The sequence below is a fragment of the Lepidochelys kempii genome, chromosome 5 (assembly GCF_965140285.1).
Source record: "Lepidochelys kempii isolate rLepKem1 chromosome 5, rLepKem1.hap1, whole genome shotgun sequence".
NCBI lineage: Eukaryota > Metazoa > Chordata > Testudines > Cheloniidae > Lepidochelys > Lepidochelys kempii.
In genome coordinates, this window is record NC_136384.1 from 18249226 (window position 1) to 18269170 (window position 19945).

At 40.0% G+C, this 19945-nt stretch overlaps 1 protein-coding gene across 1 annotated transcript in view; it reads left to right on the forward strand.

Annotated features, from left to right (window-relative positions):
• DCC (DCC netrin 1 receptor) overlaps positions 1–19945 on the forward strand; it is a 967455-nt gene that overhangs the window by 712368 nt on the left and 235142 nt on the right. The window contains exons 11-12 of the mRNA XM_078852711.1: positions 7431–7579; positions 9228–9366. Of these exons, the coding sequence (XP_078708837.1) occupies positions 7431–7579; positions 9228–9366 (288 nt within the window). The remainder of the gene's footprint in view (positions 1–7430; positions 7580–9227; positions 9367–19945) is intronic.

Sequence of the window (19945 nt, forward strand, 5' to 3'; positions counted from 1 at the left end):
AGTAAGAGGTAGCAGTTAGGAGATCTGTGTGATATGCAGAGCAAAAGAACTGAGAAGGTTTGTGAGAAGGATTGTGCTCTGAGAGGATTTGGGAGTCTGGCTACATATGTGCACACATAGTGTTTAATGAGTGGGGGGGAGTGAATGCAGGTTATCTCAAGTGCCTATATACAAATGCATAAAGCCTTGGAAACAAGCAGGGAGAACTGGAGGTCCGGGTGAAGGCAAGGAATTATGACGTGATTGGAATAACAGAGACTTGGTGGGATAACTCACATGACTGGAGTACTGTCATGGATGGCTATAAACTGTTCAGGAAGGACAGGCAGGGCAGAAAAGGTGGGGGAGTAGCACTGTATGTAAGGGAGTAGTATGACTGCTCAGAGCTCAGGTATGAAACTGCAGAAAAACCTGAGTGTCTCTGGATTAAGTTTAGAGGTGTGAGCAACAAGAGTGATGTAGTGGTGGGAGTCTGCTATAGACCACCGGACCAGGGGGATGAGGTGGATGAGGCTTTCTTCCGGCAACTTGCAGAAGCTACTAGATTGCACGCCCTGATTCTCATGGGTGACTTTAATCACCCTGATATCTGCTGGGAGAGCGATACAGCGGTGCACAGACAATCCAGGAAGTTTTTGGAAAATGTAGGGGACAATTTCCTGGTGCAAGTGCTGGAGGAGCCAACTAGTGGGAGAGCTTTTCTTGACCTGCTGCTCACAAACCGGGAAGAATTAGTAGGGGAAGCAAAAGTGGATGGGAATCTGGGAGGCAGTGACCATGAGTTGGTCGAGTTCAGGATCCTGACACAGGGAAGAAAGGTAAGCAGCAGGATACGGACCCTGGACTTCAGGAAAGCAGACTTCGACTCCCTCAGGGAACTGATGGGTAGGATCCCCTGGGGGAATAACATGAGGGGGAAAGGAGTCCAGGAAAGCTGGCTGTATTTCAAATAATCCCTATTCAGGTTACAGGGACAAACCATCCACTGTGTCGAAAGAATAGTAAATATGGCAGGCGACCAGCTTGGCTTAACAGTGAAATCCTTGCGGATCTTAAACATAAAAAAGAAGCTTACAAGAAGTGGAAGATTGGACAAATGACCAGGGAAGAGTATAAAAATGTTGCTCGGGCATGTAGGAATGAAATCAGGAGGGCCAAATCGCACCTGGAGCTGCAGCTAGCAGGAGATGTTAAGAGTAACAAGAAGGGTTTCTTCAGGTATGTTGGCAACAAGAAGAAAGCCAAGGAAAGTGTGGGCCCCTTACTGAATGAGGGAGGCAACCTAGTGACAGAGGATGTGGAAAAAGCTAATGTACTCAGTGCTTTTTTTGCCTCTGTCTTCACGAACAAGGTCAGCTCCCAGACTGCTACGCTGGGCAACACAGCATGGGGAGTAGGTGGCCAGCCCTCTGTGGAGAAAGAAGTGGTTAGGGACTATTTAGAAAAGCTGGACATGCACAAGTCCATGGGGCCAGATGCATTGCATCCGAGAGTGCTAAAGGAGTTGGTGGCTGTGATTGCAGAGCATTGGCCATTATCTTTGAAAACTCATGGCGATGGGGGAGGTCCTGGACGACTGGAAAGAGGCTAATGTAGTGCCCATCTTTAAAAAAGGGAAGAAGGAGGATCCTGGGAATTACAGGCCAGTCAGCCTCACCTCAGTCCCCGGAAAAATCATGGATCAGGTCCTCAAGGAATCAATCCTGAAGCACTTACACAAGAGGAAAGTGATCAGGAACAGTCAGCTTGGATTCACCAAGGGAAGGTCATGCCTGACTAATCTAATCGCCTTCTATGATGAGATTACTGGTTCTGTGGATGAAGGGAAAGCAGTGGATGTATTGTTTCTTGACTTTAGCAAAGCTTTTGACACGGTCTCCCACAGTATTCTTGTTAGCAAGTTAAAGAAGTATGGGCTGGATGAATGCACTATAAGGTGGGTAGAAAGTTGGCTAGATTGTCGGGCTCAACGGGTAGTGATCAATGGTTCCATGTCTAGTTGGCAGCCGGTATCAAGTGGAGTGCCCCAAGGGTTGGTCCTGGGGCCAGTTTTGTTCAATATTTTCATAAATGATCTGGAGGATGGTGTGGATTGCACTCTCAGCAAATTTGCGGATGATACTAAACTAGGAGGAATGGTAGATACGATGGCAGGTAGGGATAGGATACAGAGGGACCTAGACAAATTAGAGGATTGGGCCAAAAGAAATCTGGTGAGGTTCAACAAGGATAAGTGCAGGGTCCTGCACTTAGGACGGAAGAATCCAATGCACCGCTACAGACTAGGGACCGAATGGCTAGGCAGCAGTTCTGCGGAAAAGAACCTAGGGGTGACAGTGGACGAGAAGCTGGATATGAGTCAACAGTGTGCCCTTGTTGCCAAGAAGGCCAATGGCATTTTGAGATGTATAAGTAGGGGCATAGCGAGCAGATCGAGGGACGTGATCGTTCCCCTCTATTTGACATTGGTGAGGCCTCATCTGGAGTACTGTGTCCAGTTTTGGGCCCCACACTACAAGAAGGATGTGGAAAAATTGGAGAGAGTCCAGCGAAGGGCAACAAAAATGATTAGGAATCTGGAACACATGACTTATGAGGAGAGGCTGAGGGAACTGGGATTGTTTAGTCTGCAGAAGAGAAGAATGAGGGGGGATTTGATAGCTGCTTTCAACTACCTGAGAGGTGGTTCCAAAGAGGATGGTTCTAGACTATTCTCAGTGGTAGAAGAGGACAGGACAAGGAGTAATGGAGTAACTCAAGTTGCAGTGGGGGAGGTTTAGGTTGGATATTAGGAAAAACTTTTTCACTAGGAGGGTGGTGAAACACTGGAATGCATTACCTAGGGAGGTGGTAGAATCTCCTTCCTTAGAGGTTTTTAAGGTCAGGCTTGACAAAGCCCTGGCTGGGATGATTTAATTGGGGATTGGTCCTGCTTTGAGCAGGGGGTTGGACTAGATGACCTCCTGAGGTCCCTTCCAACCCTGATATTCTATGATTCTATGATTCTATGAATCTGGTTATGCATGACCAAAGTAGGCAGTAGCACTTATGGAGCACTGAAAAACAGGTCCTGGACCTCTTACTTCTATACACCTACTGAAATTAAGCTCACAAAGTTTTTTTAATTGACTTCTAATCTAGAAACATTGGTTTTGACCGTTTAAAAAATAAACACTGTTCTATTTCAGCAGCTGTGAATGTTTTTTGCCTTCCTTAAGCATTCAAATGCTGACCTACGTTTCCTTTGTCTTGACCTACCACATCAGAGGGGACAATCTGCTGGAAGTAATAAAAAAGGCAGCTTTTGTTAGGTTTGAACCTGTGCGCACTGAAACCAATGTTAAAATTCTCACACCCCAGTTCAGCAGCCTATTCCTATTCAATGAAGTCCAGAAGCATGTGCCTAACTTTAAGCAACTGCTTAAGTTGCACAATGTGCTTAAGTGCTTGGCTGAATAGGAATAGGAATGGACATAAAGCACATGCTGAAATGCTTTGCTGAAATGGGGCCCTATTAACTCCACTCAGGCACAATGAGAAACAGTGGAACCTTCAGCAGTTATGGAGAAATTAAGACAGTTATAGGTATTATAGATCAAAGAAATGTAGGACAGGAAGGGACCTCAATAGGTTATCTAGTCAAGTCCCCCACACTGAGGCAGGATTAAGTATTTTAGACCATCTCTGACAGATGTTTGTCCAACTTGTTCTTAAAAATCTCCAATGGCAGAGATTCCATGACCTCTCAAGGTAATTTGTTTCAGTGATTAACTAATATTTAGTTTGTGATCCACTATAAGCCCCAGGCCCCTTTCTGCAATACTCCTTCTTGGGCAGTCATTTGCCATTTTGAATTCTAATTCTGTCCTCCAAAGTGCTTGCAACCCCTCCCACCTTGATATTGTCCACAAACTTTATAAGTGAACTCTCTATGCTATTTACAATATCATTTATGTAGATATTGAACGGAACCATATTTCTAAAGCCAGCCTTGAAAATGATATAGAATTTGGCCACTTGTAGCTTTAGGCTTGATTCTGTTCCCATTTACATGGTCTAAATCAGGAGTAACTCCACTGAAATCAGTGGGTTCGCAGTGGTGTAAAACTGCTATATGTGAGAGTAGAATCAAATTCTTTCACAATTAATGTAGCTTTTATTTTACAAAAGTGTCTCAAACTTCAGGAGGAAAATTCTCAATGGAATAAGTAGGCTTAGCATGTTTTGTTCATGTGAGTATTAATGATCAAATATAAATATGACTTCACAGTTTATGCACAGTCCATATGGGGCAAAAAGCACTCAATCTTTGCTCTTTCCCATCTTTGGGTATGTTTCTTTTTGGCCAGGAAACCGATTGATCTAAAGAGAATGACTTTTCTGGGAGAAGTGGTTTGTGCTGCTTGCATGGCTCTTGCTGTACTTCTAAAGCCTTCCCACCAACAAAAAAACAAAAACAAAAAAGTAACAGGAAAACAAGGACCAAAACAAAATGCTATTTCCCCCTACATTATTGTCAGCAGGGATCAGCAGAGACTAAAGAATTTCTGCACGCCAAAGTGTTGAGAAGTTTAGCATATTAGCGGGCCTGTCAGGCAAACTGAAATATAATGAAATGGAAAGCTGGAAGGAAAAAACCTTTTAAAATGTATTAATTCTATATTAGAGTGAATATTGAAAGCCATTTAAAAGTATATGTCACTGGCAGCCTTTCACTGATTTTTAGCTTTCTACAAATTCTGTATTGGTTCTCCTACCATGCTCATCACCACAGTATCTGAGTGCCTTCCAGTAGTACATTCAGCTATGTGACAGACATCTGGCATGTGTTGTTCGTTTTTTCCTCCTCTCCCCAGAGGGTGCAGTGTGTGCACCCGAGTGAATTGTTTGGTTTTGGGTTTTTTAATACACATGTTGCTATGTATTTGTTAGAAGTCAAAGAAATGCCCCTTACACTTGGAGTAGAGAGTGACAAGCCTTGGTTCCTGAGGGACTAGTTCACTCCACGTCTCAGTCTAGCCCCTGAGAAAGTTCTGTCTCCCATTGTTTATCCTTATTACAGAGTTCTGTTTGGGCCAGAGGAATGAAATTGTCAACCATGATCTTTACTCTGGGCCGGGTGGCAGTCTTTTTGATATCCTCCACTTTGCATTTAGTATATTGTCAAATACACAGGTATTAGCAGAAGAAAGTATCATGTTCTTTCCCTGTCACTTGCCACAAACCTGTTAGTTTTACCCTAACAGCTTTCTTCTATGAAATTGTCTGGTAACATTCATTTGACTGTGAAAAGCCTTTTATAGGAATTGTAATGCTGCTATCTTTCAACTGCACAATAACTGGCAAATTTGTTTTGCCTGATGGCATTTTCTATATGTAAAATATGAATAGACCATTTCATATTCAGGCAAGAAAAAGGTATAGACATGCAACAACAACTCAGATATATTAAACACTGTTGATCACACCAGTCTTTAGAGTTTAGATCATTTTCAGAATTGGTTCTCCACTTGTTCTGCGACTTTTCTGCCAATTTTTTTCCTTTTTCTCTCATCTGTTACTCTTCTCCTTGGGTTCCAGCTGAAGGGACAGATGAACTGTAGAGACAGACTTGAAAGTATTAGTCAGCGTAGTGGTTCCTTCTCATTGCCCGACATGTGAGGAATGATTATGTATGGAATGGCTATTAGTGGTAAAGGGAGTTTCCCAAGTATAGCACTTCTGTTATTTGGTAACTAGTTCAAGTCAACAGTGAATGCATAACATTAATAATGTGTGACAATCATAATTAAGAGTGAAAAACATAAAACATAAAAACATAGAGCTGTGCAACCCTGGGGGGAGGGGAGGCTTTTCCATGAAATTTGTGAAGAAAACAGGCAATTTCATTTTGCAAGTTCATGCCAAAAAAAAATCTCCTCTCTCACCTCCTACCCCAAATTTTATGAAATCATACTGAAAATGGAAAATAATTCAGCTTTCTGTGTTTTTGGCCCCAGATTTTCCTTTGCCTGAAAATAACTCTGTTCCAGGTTAAAGTATTGTTAGAACTGGTTGCACTAACTCCAATAATTGCAAGATTTTGTCAGATGGTTGCAGTTTATAACACTTTTATTGTTGCTTTTAGTTTTATAAGTATTGAGTTCCAGTAACATCTTCGGAGTGCTAGATATTGCACAAATACAAAACCATTGTTATGAAACAGAACTGGGGATGTGCTACATTTTCTTACCAATTCATATAATTATCTTTCACCAGAAATTCAAACCTGAAAGTTCTTTAAGTGCCTAAATATGGATATCAGGACCTAACTTTAGGCATCCAGGTTTGAAAGTTTTTACTTATATCTCAGTCACACTAAACTGCATTTTTTCCTACCAATCATTAGCAATGTTCAGTGGCAAACTGTGAATCCATGAAGGCAATAGGATTACTTGTGTGTTTCATAGTTCCCAGTTTGGCCCTCAGTGCATGCCCAAGATTACTTTTATTATGATGATTACTTTTAGCAACCATGCATTTGTGATCCAAAGAGATAGTTACAGGAAAGCATATAAAATATACCTAAGGTTAAGTAAATATACAGGGACATGAAGCAACAATGTAAGTAGGAGTGATACTAAAACCCCATTGTTGCACTGGTAATAGGAGGCCAAGCCAATATATGATGCATTAAATCAATTTTTAAACAAGTAGCAGTTGAGCCAGTCTATACAGAGCTTGAATAGATATTCAAGAAGTATGGTAAGGCTACGTTGTATTTCTCTGAAAAGCTGGGTTTTGTGTTGATATTTTAGGTTGTGTGTCTTTCAGTTTTGCTCTTTTATAAGTAGAGAGTAATGGGTCTGCTAAAGTTCCTCCTTTTCTTGAACCAGTCTTGGGATTGATCAGATTTGGACTGTTTTTTCTATACCTCATATTAGATAGGTAGATAGATTTGAAAAATCAGGAGAGAATATTAAGAAAAAACAAAACAAAAAGCAGAAGTGCAGAAAGGTGAAGGAATGCGAGGGAAGGGAAAGGAGAGCAACTTCTCTGTTTCCATGCACTAGGAATTAATCACAAGTATAGCTCATACTTCTTGTAACAACATGCTAAACGAAGGGCAGTATTTTACAAAGCCACCCCTGTACTTAGAAGGTTATTGTGATGCAATGTTGTATCACTCTGCGGAGCTTCTTTATGGATTAATCGTGCTTTGCTCCAACACCATTCAAGTCTATTAAATGCTTCCTCATAGAGAAACACGCTTCACTCCAATGTTAAAAACATTCAACTCTGCACAGTCATATATAGCAGGAAAAGTGTGCGCTTTTGGGGACACATATTGGGGCTGGATATGCCAGAGCAATCAAAAGGATAACGAAATGATTAAGGAACTGAGCTGCAATAAATGACTGCTTTTATTCAGGCAATTTTTCTTCATACAGTGCAAGTTCCAGGGCCAGTGGAAAACCTGCGGGCTGTATCTACCTCACCTACCTCAGTTCTTCTTTCCTGGGAACCCCCTGCCTATGCAAATGGTCCAGTCCAAGGTTACAGATTGTTCTGCACAGAGACTGTTACTGGAAAAGAACAGGTGAGCAAGTTAATGGAGCTGTATGTTCTTCTTTCAGTTAGTTGTGAGAGCAGGCTTTTGCTGGATGACATGACAAAATCAGACAGGAAGGAGAAGAAGCGTTCAATCCAAGTGATCGAGGATATCTGTTCAGCAGCTTTAAACCTGTTGATAGTGGAAATTTTGGTGCTTCAATGGCATAACAGACTGGAGTGGTTACTCCTCAGGTTAAGTACCTTGGAAATGTGCATTGAAAGGCAGTGAGTAGACGGGATTTTTTTGAAAAAAATCAAGTTGTTGGAACCCCTGGCAGGTTTGAATGTGAGAATTTACATGCCACTTTAGCTGAATATTACACAGGCCTATTACAAAATACTTTAATATATAGAGGAACTCATTCTTCTTTCACTTACACTGTGCAAGACAGGAGTATCTCCACGGCAGTAAATGGGATGGCCTATTGAAATCCACGTTAGTCTTATGATTTACTAATATGGAAGCAGGACCAGGCCTTATGGATTCACACCAGCATACGATTGGTGTAAGCGGGAGAGAATCAAGCCCTTAGTTTACCTTTCTTATCCAAAATCTAGAAACGAAGCAAAGAGCCCTTCCCTTATAACAGTCCTTTAGATTTTTCAGACACAGAATCCCTGTTATATTTGACACAGAACTACTACTGATGTTAAGGGAAGTTCTACCAATGAAATGGGGGTAGATATGATCTAATTTATTTCCTCAGTGGCTCATTTTCCCTTTCCTCAGGGCCAGGTCCATTCCAGGAGTGTAAAATATATAAACCCAGTCTAGGCATTATCTGTATTTCTCATAAATGAGAGATATAAACAAAGGGAATTTGCATCATCATTATTATTGGTGTTCTGCAATGACTGTGTGTTTTTATGTGGAAACATATAAGATCATGGTCTCCGCTCCAAGGATCCTGCACTCTAGCAAATAAACAGTTTAAACAGTTCACACTGTTAACATAGTACATCAGTAGCTGATGTAAAGTTAAGTGGCATAGTGATCCTGTAGAGGTCATTGAAAGATGCTATGTGGTTGAAATGTGACTTAAAAAAAATAATAATAGAGATTTAGAAGAGGACAGGGTAGTAAAATAGGGACTCCCTTTTTCTCCATCTGAGCCAGTTTAATTTATTAGTAGCCTGTAACAGTCACAGGCATCATAAATCCCAGGGTAGATTTATCTGGCTTCTTCACCCCCCAAAATCTTCTCTCTCTTCTCTTGTCTTTCTTTATTTCACTCTCTCCTTTTTTTCCTGGAATTCCTCCATGACTCCTAGTCCTTATTTTCTCCCTTCTCTTCCCTTCTTCCTTTCCCTATCACTTTCTTATGGGAGAAGGAGTGATTGATTTAAGTAAGGTAACTTTCTACTGTGCTTTAAATAACTAAACCAAAGGTATAAGCACCAGAGTCAGCTATATCTTGAACTGTGGCAGTTTAATATCATAATCTATTGAGAACTGAGCTGTAACAAGCAATGCTATGTTACAAATTACCTTTTACAGCAACTTAAATAAGGATTTAGCATTACCTCTTAGACATAGAAAAGCCCTACTGTGTAATCAGTTCATCCCTCAGCATTACTGTCATATCTTCTTTAATGTTTCCCCTTAGTAACAATTATCATTTTTATGTGCCCAGAATATAGAGGTTGATGGACTATCATACAAACTGGAGGGGCTGAAAAAATTCACGGAATACACCTTACGATTCCTGGCTTATAACCGATATGGCCCTGGGGTATCCACTGAAGATCTTACTGTCATGACGCTTTCTGATGGTAAGTTAGAACTACAGGTGCCAGGATGGACAATGTAAGGAGAAGAAAAATGTGCACTTTGTAGATGAACATCACAGATCACTATGTAAAAGTTTTATCCTTGGACCAGGACAAATTTAGGATCTCCTCTACTATATACTCAGTTCAAGTCAATGGTAGGCACGACAAACTAAATGAAAATTGACTACCAAAATGTAAACTGTTAAATAAAATAATAAATAAATAAATAAATATATTCAGGTCTTTTTCAGAGGCAGAAATCATAGATTCATTGTCTCCCCATTATATCGTTTCACAGGTGTTTGTGGTCATATCCCTCATGATCATTTGTCCTTTTCATTTTTCCTAGTTTGGTAGAAGGTTGTTACATAGCATGATGCTATCTCTACCCTCCCTTTCCAGTTCCTGAAGTTATACACAGGTTTGTCCTCACCACTTTTTAATGGAAAGTATTTTATTATATTTGGTAATCTGAAGAAACAGGTTTCTAGATCTTCCTCATATTTGGAATACTAGAGCAGAAAATGTTTGGTTTGCTTTCTTCCCTGTCACAGTGATTGCATAGTCACTCGTCCCATGGCTTGCACTGTGGTTTGTGTCTCTGCATTCTTGGGGTATTAAATTGAAATTTATTTTGTGCTTGGAAACATCTAATGCCTGATATTCATGTGTAAGTGCTGCTCTGACTCCTGGTGAAGTCAGTGAGCCTGATTCCCACACTTGTAAATCAGGAGTAACTCCATTGATCAATTTGGTTAGAGTGGTGTAAAAACAGTGTAAATGACAGGAGAATTAGCCCAATAATTGGGTGTACAAAAATGGATGTGTGTGTCCTTCTGGTGGTACCTTGATGACTTTTCTGGGTAGATTTTTTTCACTGCTAGAAACTTGTTACAACTTTTTGGAGGAAAACAGAACCTTGAAAGTTAGAAGGGAATAATTAGTATTGGTGGTGGTAGTGTTGGGGTAGTGATGGAGATTTTTATAATTGCATGTATTCTGATAGCCATGGTTTTTTCCTGTGTATTTCTGAATTTAGGTATTCAAATTACAGTCTCTGCTCCTGTCCTGTATTTGAATCACTGTTTGACTTAAGCTCACAGTAGTGCTGTCTTTACCAGGGCAGTGTCTTCACTGCAAAAAAATGGTGGTTTTTTACACCTAGGTAACTATCTTGCTGTAAAATCCTAGTGGAGACAAGGCACACACCCAGGTGGGGATATAGAGTTGACCTTGACTAGCTCCATTTAAATGAAGAACTTACCTGCCCTTGTTTCTGTTACATTTTTACAGAGACATGGCTACTTAGCTGTAAAAAAAATACACATTTTTTGTGGTGAAGACAAAACTTAGGAAAACAGAAGTGTTTAGCAAACGTGTTAGCAGAACACTTACTTAACACATTTTAAAACTCCACTTTGCAGCCAGTGGAGACAAAGACAATGGTGCTTATAAATATATTAGCTAACACACTTGCTAAAAACATTTCCTTTTCCTAATCTAGGCAGTGCCTATGATGGAAGAAAAGATTTAAATAGATAAGGATGCTTGCCTCAAGTTCTGTTGTATTTACAAATATTTCCCTTATTAAAAAACAAATATTTGCTATCCTACAGAATTGGTAAAAACACTATGATAATATTATTGTAGGCTGTAGTGTTTCAGACCATCATTGTAGTATCCTTTATAAGGTTCATCTGTGATACCCACACCTCATTTGGCACTTCAACTTTCAATTATTTTACATTTGATACCTCTTCAATATTTTTTCAAGTACTACTTAGGCCTATCCATCTAATTCAGTCATCACTTGTAATACAGATTGGATCTTGGTAGAATAAATTACTTCACACTTATAATCATAAAAACAAAAGGAAAACAAGTGAAAATGAATATTTTGCATAATTTATGTAGATATAATTCAGACTGTGAAGTGTAGTACTGTGGCTCGGTTCTTCACTTTGGTTTTAAATGTCATCAGAAGTGAGAAAGGGAGAGATTGTTATTCATGAGTCTGAAAATTATCCTCTGCAAATTTTGTCAGAAGATTTCACCTCTTTGGGAGCACAAAATGTCACTGAAGAGAGGGCTTTTATGAAACTATTCCAGAAAACAGCAAAATGGAGAATATGGCATCCCAAGAAGCATTTAATTTCTCTGCTGTTAAGCAAGGGGAGAAGGTAGGGTGTTGGTCTGAAATGAAACCTATTGGTACCAGTTTTGCATTGTTTTGTATATGTGTACATGAAGCAAATGAGTAGATTTGCTTCATGCTGTCCCCACAAGTGGGTTCCATTCTTGGGTGCCAGCAGGTGACTAAAAGTTACAAAAGTCTTTTGCTCCAGAGCAACCTTCTTGTCAGTTGCAGGTTCAGTTTACAGGAAAGGAGCAGGCAGGCAGCGGACATAGATGATGTGTTGTAAATTATCATGAATCCAAACTAATTCAGCGCTCTTGGTTTGGTTTTGTTGGTGGGAGTGAGCTGCCCAGCAGAGAATTAAGAATTTTACCCAGGTTCCTCTCCTCTTCTTTTAGAGTTAACAGAGTTTTCAGTATCCAGGAGATATTTGGAAAACTATTGTAATGTTCTGTGGCATGGACAGTCAAATTTTGAGCCTGTCAACTTAGATTTTGCCCTTTTAACTCATCCCACTGAATATAGCAATTGCAGCACACACAGACAAAACTACCCCTGGTGCTGCAGGGAGGTGTAAACTGTAGCTTTTTGCAACACTGAGGACTTGGTGTAGTGAGGGGAGGAGAGGAAGGTGTCTTTAAGACATCTTTCCATTTCCCTGATCCTAGGGCCACTAGGAGACTTTTAAGCCTTTGGTATAAGTTAGAGCAATCTATGGACTAAATCAGTGTTTCCCAAACTTGGGACGCTGCTTGTTCAATGAAAGCCCCTGGCAGGCCAGGCCAGTTTGTTTACCTGCCACGTCTACAGGTTCGGCTGATCGGGGCTCCCACTGGCCGCAGTTCGCCACTTCAGGCCAATGGGGGCTGCGGGAAGGGCTGCGGCTGAGGGATGTACCGGCTGCCGCTTCCTGCAGACCCCATTGGCCAGGAGCGACGAACCACGGTCAGTGGGAGCTGTGATCAGCTGAACCTGCGGACGACGCAGGTAAACAAACCGGCCTGGCTCACCAGGGGCTTTCCCTGAACAAGCGGTGTCCCAAGTTTGGGAAACACTGGACTAAATTATACCAGCCTCCGTGGTGCCATTGGGACCATTCTTCTGGCCAAAGAAAGGCTGGAGCCCGGGCTTTCTGGCCCTGCCCCCCTACTATATTCCCAAAGTGTGTGTGTGTGTGGGGGGGAAACGGGGGAAGTATATGCTGGGATTTCTGGTTGCCTCTTTAGAACAGCTTTTCAGTTGTTTTGCACTGCCACAATAGCCCAGGAGTAGTTGGCAGAGGGGCCTGGGATCTGGCCCTTTATGTATAATATCATACAGTGATCTGAGTTCCCACAAAAATGCTATGGACGGCGAAGGAGGGAAGGGAATTAAAGAGTGCGAAGCTGAAAGTGATACCAGAACTTATTACAATTATTTTATTTCAGTAGAATTTAGAGAGTACAACCAAGATTAGGGCCTTACTCTGCTACGTACTGTACTATACAAACAAATAGTAATAGACATTCCCACCCCAAAAAGCTCATGATCTAAATAGATCAGACAGACAGAGGGTGGGAGAAAGGAAAAATTATTATCACAGTTTTACAGATGGAGAGCAGAGACAAAGAGAAATTAAGTAGGAAGGCTGTGTAGAGCAAGGGATTAAATATAGGTCTCCAAAATCCTAGGCCAGTGTTTTAACCACAAGACCAAAACCTTCCTCTCTAAAACTTAATGACCAACATTTTCCCCTGTATCACTTTGCAAAGACCATGTAATCTTATTTTATTTCTCCAAGATGAATACTACAACAGACTTGTGTAGGTGTACAGTTGAAAAAGGGGATAGGGATTCTGTTAAAGAAACAGATTTCCTTTTCAGTCTTCCAAGGGTTTATTTTGAACAGGACTAAAAATTAAAATGATGAAGAAGCCTTGATACTGTTGTTCTACCTGATTTTCTTTGTTGCTGTAATACTGCTGTGTCATCACTTCTGTAGGTCCCCACCTCACCTCCTGTGTTCTTTTTTTCTGTGCGTCCTTCACTGTGGGCTGTAGTGCTTCAGTCTAGTTTCGGTTGTTGGGTTTAGTGTGTGTGTGTTGGGTTATATTGATATCCTGTGATACACAGTAGGTCAGACTAGATGATCTGGTGGTTCCTTCTGGTGTTAAATTCTGTGGCACTTTCACACTATATGATACAGTAGATGATGTTATAAAGAAGCCGCACATACTATTTCCTTGCATGTCTGTAGGAAGAAATTATCCATGAAGCTCTGGGATCTAACGTACAGTCTAAGAAATATACTTTAATCACAGGGATTTATTATAGCTTCTTCAATTCCAGGAACTATAGAATCACAGACTTATAGAATTTACCGGTTCTTTAATGTTTAGTTTTCTGTTTAATATACAGCTCAGTTAATATTTGGTCAGGCTTTTTGCCATTCCAGAAATGCTTTGAACGATCATGCCTAAGAATTTTTTAAAATATGTTTAATCCCAAAAATTGGCAGACAGTTTTTTTAATTCTTTTTTAATATTTGATTCAAAAATAATTAATATCCATAATGATGATAGGAATATTTTTTTTTAAAATATTAAGGAGTGAGGATCAAACTGACACAGTCAGGACACTGAGCATATAAAGTTATTCATATATCAACAGCTGGCTCTATAACTTGAGCTATTCATGTGTTTACTTGCAGGTGGGGGGAGAAGTAACAGTGGCAGAGGAAATTCAGGCTGTTCATAGTATTTAATGCAGAAAATTACCAGAATCTGTGTGGTTCTAACTCACAAGAGTGCAGATTTCTCCTATGCAAACACTCTGTGAGAGATGTCATGCTTTAGGACTTCTTTGGGTTCTGCTGAACCCCAGTTCTCTTGGGTATAGTTAGCTCCAACTAAAGAATATTATCTGACCTCTCTGTGTTTTTTATACGGACTCCCCTTTACTCCCCACAGTATCTGAGTACCTTGCAGTGAGGTAGGGAAGTGCTAATATCTCCATTTTACAGATGGGTAACTGAGATACAGAGAGGGCTAAATGATTTCCTCCAGGTCACACGGACATTCTGTGGCAGGTCAGGGACTTGAACTCAGGTATCCCAGGTCTTAGGCTAGCGCCCCTAAGCACTAGACCATCCTTGCTCTCACAGTTCCTTCCTATATAATCTCTAAGACAGTGGCCGCCAGACAGTTTGTTTGCATTTGCACCACTGCCCGCAGCTCCTAGTGGCCGCGGTTCGCCATTCCCGACCAATGGGAGCAGCGAGAAATGGTGTGGGTCACAGGGACATGTTTCCAGTCTGTTCCCTGAAAAGTGGGGGAATTACTCCATCCTCTTGATTTCCCAGTTTGTCCTCTCATCTCTGTCTGTATTTTAGATTATAAATTCTTCCAGGCAGGGCCTGGCTTCATTTCTTTTTGGCACAGCCCTGAGCATATTGTCAGCACTTAAAAATACAAATAATAAATAACTGCAATCCATATGGCACACAACACAATCTGTCTATTAGGATGTGTGGTCTGCACTACAAAAACAGAATACAAGCTTCTGTTCAGTTCTGAAGAGAGATTCTGTAGCAATGGTCGGTAGGGTTATTAGTTTATTGTCTCTCAAAGATTCCATATCAGATCTTCTCAGTTTACAAATACGACATGATTTTTTTGGGTAACCTCCAGATTTACAAATGTAGCCTGGGATTTGAAAGTAAAAATGTGTTCATTCTGGTGCATGCACCAATGCTAGTAAGGAAGATTTTTCAGGCAACATTCTGCCTCCCCTAAACTCTGCAACCCATTGTCTTAAATTTCTGAATGTGATTGCACAGGTGTAAATGAGGCCTGAATTTAGCCCTGCATTTTGAAGTTAGTTAAAAATAGATTACAAGAAAACTGCTTAATCCCAGCCTCCAGATACATGATGTGTTCTTTTATTGAATGATAAGAAGTTTCATATTCATATTCAGAGTGACTCCCAGTCATGACTCCTGCCAGCAATCCCAACCCCTGCCCATGCTACATATAATCTGAAGTTATATTAGTTTGTTTTTGATTGGCCACATCAAAAATAAATGTAATGTACTATGTTTTGGAAAATGTGATGATGCAGCAAAGGAAGGCAAAAAGACAATGCTTAATGATCTGAAGTGTAATTGCACTTGGCAGCATTTGTTTTTGAATATGGAGGAAGAGTTAATCTGGAGTTTTTTGTGCTGTGTACCTGCTTAGTTTAATGACACAGCAGAGAGTAATTGCCTGTGGAGAGGACACTTGGTGCTTTTAAAATTGTATGAATGTGAAAGAGTTGCGAAATCTATTGTAAGAATTTGGGTCTGAATCCAAAGACCATTGACGTTAATGGATGTGTATTCCCATTGACTTCACTAAACTTTAGCAAAAAGAAAAGGAGTACTTGTGGCACCTTAGAGACTAACCAATTTATTAGAGCATAAGCTTTCGTGAGCTACAGCTCACTTCCTCAGATGCATATCGTGGAAACTGCAGCAGGCTTTATATATACACAGAGAATATGAAACAATACCTATTCCCACCCCACTGTCCTGCTGGTAATAGCTTATCTAAAGTAAAGCTTATCTTAGATAAGCTATTACCAGCAGGACAGTGGGGTGGGAATAGGTATTGTTTCATATTCTCTGTGTATATATAAAGCCTGCTGCAGTTTCCACGATATGCATCTGAGGAAGTGAGCTGTAGCTCACGAAAGCGTATGCTCTAATAAATTGGTTAGTCTCTAAGGTGCCACAAGTACTCCTTTTCTTTTTGCGAATACAGACTAACACGGCTGTCACTCTGAAACCTGTCACTAAACTTTAGGTTACTGGTTGATCAAGAGCAAGAAGAAGTCTCTAAATACCTAGATTATAATACACCAATGATTAATCAAACGTAATGGAACCATAGATAATAAGCCTCATCCGTTTATAAAGAACAAATTGCACCAGACAAACTCAATTGCTTTGTTTGATCAAGATACAAAATTGGTAGAAGTAGGAAATAAAGCAATTGTAATCGTTCTAGACTGTTGTAAAGCATTTGATACAGTGACCCACAGATTTTTTTTTTGCCTAAAATATTAAATCGCATTATCTTAGTTATAAGTACTGTCTCATTGGCTGAAGTACAGTAAACAAAGGTAAAGACAATCAGCAATGTTCCTGTGAAGGTGACTCAGATTGGTACTGGTTCTGGATTTATTTAGCATGTTGACTGAAGATCTGGAAGAAGGGATAAACAGCACATTAATTAAATTTGCACACGAAACCAAATTGGGAGGTGTTGCACACAGTGAGGACAGAGAAATAATGAAAAAGTTATCAATGTGGACAGGAAAAACAATTATAGTCAACCTGGAGAAATGCAGGCTAATGCATTTGGGTGAGGAATCTTTTGAAACTGACAATCAATATAGCAGTAATACTTGGAAAAGGAATAATGACAAAAAAGGCCTAAGGTGATAATGGAGAGCAAATTATATACAACATTGAAGTTTAATGTGCTAGTTAAAAAATGCAAGTTTGATCTGCCTGGGCTGAGACATCCCACCTGAATTCAGGAGACACAAGTTGCTTTGGCACTGATCAGATCGCCTTTAAAATCCCACATTTTTAAATACCTCAGGATTAGTGAGGATTGGACCTCAAAGTATTTTCGATTATATAAGCACCCACAAATGTGAATGCTGACCACCATCACCAAGAGAAGGTGAAAGATCCACCCATCTTTGTCATAGCCTCACCATGATGCTTATACACAGATGCGCTATGACAAAACCAACCAGACAAACACTCCTACTTGTCCTCAGCAGAAGATAGAGAGGGGGGAAAAAAACAATCCTTGTTCTTCACCATTCCTCCTGCTTCTTGGGCAGGAGAGGAGAAGAAAAAAATCGGGTCTTTGTGTAGATTGCGAGCATAGTGTTTTTATAAGTGTACAATTCCTTCACACACCATCATGATGATCATGTTACAAATACTGATATACTATATATAGAAATGTTATCTGAATTCTTGCTTCTGTAAAATAGCTCATGAGAACAGGCTTTCTTGTGTGAGATCAGTTATTCACTGTTTCTGATCAGGTCAGTAATATCATAGGAATACCATAATTACTTCTCTTTTTGACTTGAATTATTGAGTGTCATACAGATACAGATTCTGTCTCTAAATTTGTCAAAATGAAGAAATGAATACGATCTCTGGAGTAACTGATGAGCAACCACAGCTTCCTTAGATATTAAGCAGCTGGACTGAACCTTGTATACCAACATATTATTGGTATTGGTATTTGAATTATGGTACTGCCTAAGACTCCAGTCAAGACTGGGGCTCTATTGTACGAGGAACTGCTAGAAACACACAGTAGGGAACAGTCCCTGTCCCATCAAGTTTAGCAATCTAAATACACAAGACAGATAAAAGATGAGAAGAGAGCAGGAGGTGATTTGCCCAGGGTCACATAACAGGTCAGTAGCAGAGCTAAAAATAGAATCTAGGTCTCCTGATTCGCATTCTAGTGCCCTAATCATTGGTTCATACTGTGTCTCCTAATGCAAAAGGCACAAAATGGACATCCACAATCTAGAACATAAATTCAGTTGTAAACACTTCTTGGAGAACATGTCTCCTAAGACCATACCAAACCTCAATAGCACTGGGGAAAAGTCTAAAGACTCCGTTGTCACTTTAAGAAACCTGAAGCTATGTTCAAATGCTTGATTGCTCATCATCCTTTCCAAAGCAGACCCCTATGATGTGCTATATATTGAGGAAAGGTTTCAAAGATCATTGTCAAACACTTCATTGCACCATACATCCAAAACATGTATTTCTTGGTACACTTTGATAGAAATTAGAGCTGGTGAGAAATTTTTCAACAACATTTCTTTTGATTTCTCAAAACTGAAACTTTTTCAGAAATGTAACTGTATTGATTAAACTTTCCTCAGATCTAGGATGGAATTCCTGGTGAGAGACCCATCCCAGAATAGACAATAGTACTCATCTGTGATGTCAGGGAACCAGGTTCAAATATCTGCTGGGCCTGATTTGAAGTAGAGACTTGAATTAGAGTCTCCAACATCCCAAGTGAGTGACCTAACCAGTAAGCTATTAGGTACTCTAGTTTAAGTGGGTCTCTCTGGTTTTCACAATTTTTTTGAAAGTTCTCAGTTTCATGAACAAAGCTGTTTAGGGTAATACATGAAACTATCATTTATATTCCCTACTATGATCCTGTTCTTCCAACACATTAAGAAGCCACCACACCCATCGGTAAATTGTTCCAATTCTTAATTACCATCACTGTAAAAAAAATGCCTTATTTCCAGTATGAATGGCTTCCAGCCATTGGAGCTTGTCCTTGTCTGCTAGATTAAAGATCTCTCTACTATCAGAAATCTTCTCCTTATTCTTATTGTGTTAGATCTCAATCAAGTGTCCTTTTAATTTTCTTTGTTTAAGCTAAATAGACTGAGCTTCTTTAGTCTCTCACTGTAAGGCAGGTTTTCCAGACCTCAAATCATTTTTGTAACTGTATTCTGACCTTTTTCAAATTCGTCAACAGCATTTTTAAATTGTGGACAATGCAAATGGACATAGTATTCTAGTAATGGTTTCACTAATGTCACATACAGTAGTATTAACAGCTCCCTACTCCTAATAAATATTTTACTTCTTATACATCCAAGGATCATATTTGTTCTGTTAGCCACAACATCACACTGTGAGCTCATTTTCAGATGATTATTCACTGTGGTCCCTAAGTTCTTTGTTTAGTCACTGTTTAAAAAAAAAAAACAGTTTTCAAAAGATAAGGACTGTTATGAAGAATTGTTCTCCATATCGTCTGTAGGTAGGACAAGAAGTAATGGGCTTAATCTGCATCAAGGGAAATTTTGGTTAGATGTCAGAAACAACTTCCTAACTAAAAGTCAATGTTTATTTGGTCCAGTGCAGGGGATTGGACTTGATGACATCTCACGGTCCCTTTCAGCTCTACATTTCTATGTTTCTATGAAAATACAGTCCCCCACATTCTATATGTGTGACCTACAGTCTTGGCTTCTAGATGTATGATGGTCATTTAGCTGTATCAATATGTATGTTCAAATTTAAGGGAGCCCATCTTACCATGTGATCCAGCACTCTCTTTGTATACTCAGGTCAGAGGGAATTATGGGTCTAGATCTCTGAGTGACAGGAGGCAACAAAATGTGCAAAGGCACCACAAAGCAAGAATTTATGTCTGAAGATATCGTCTGTTAAGCTACTGGTTGAACATTGACTGTGTGCTAGGAGAAAATATATATGAAAACCTCCTCCCACAGCCAGATCTGTAGCACACATCTGGTTCACTTATACAGGCACCAAGGAGACAATTGTCAGTTCTGTAAACATTTAGCTAATAAGGACCTATTCTACCGCCTTTATGGTGA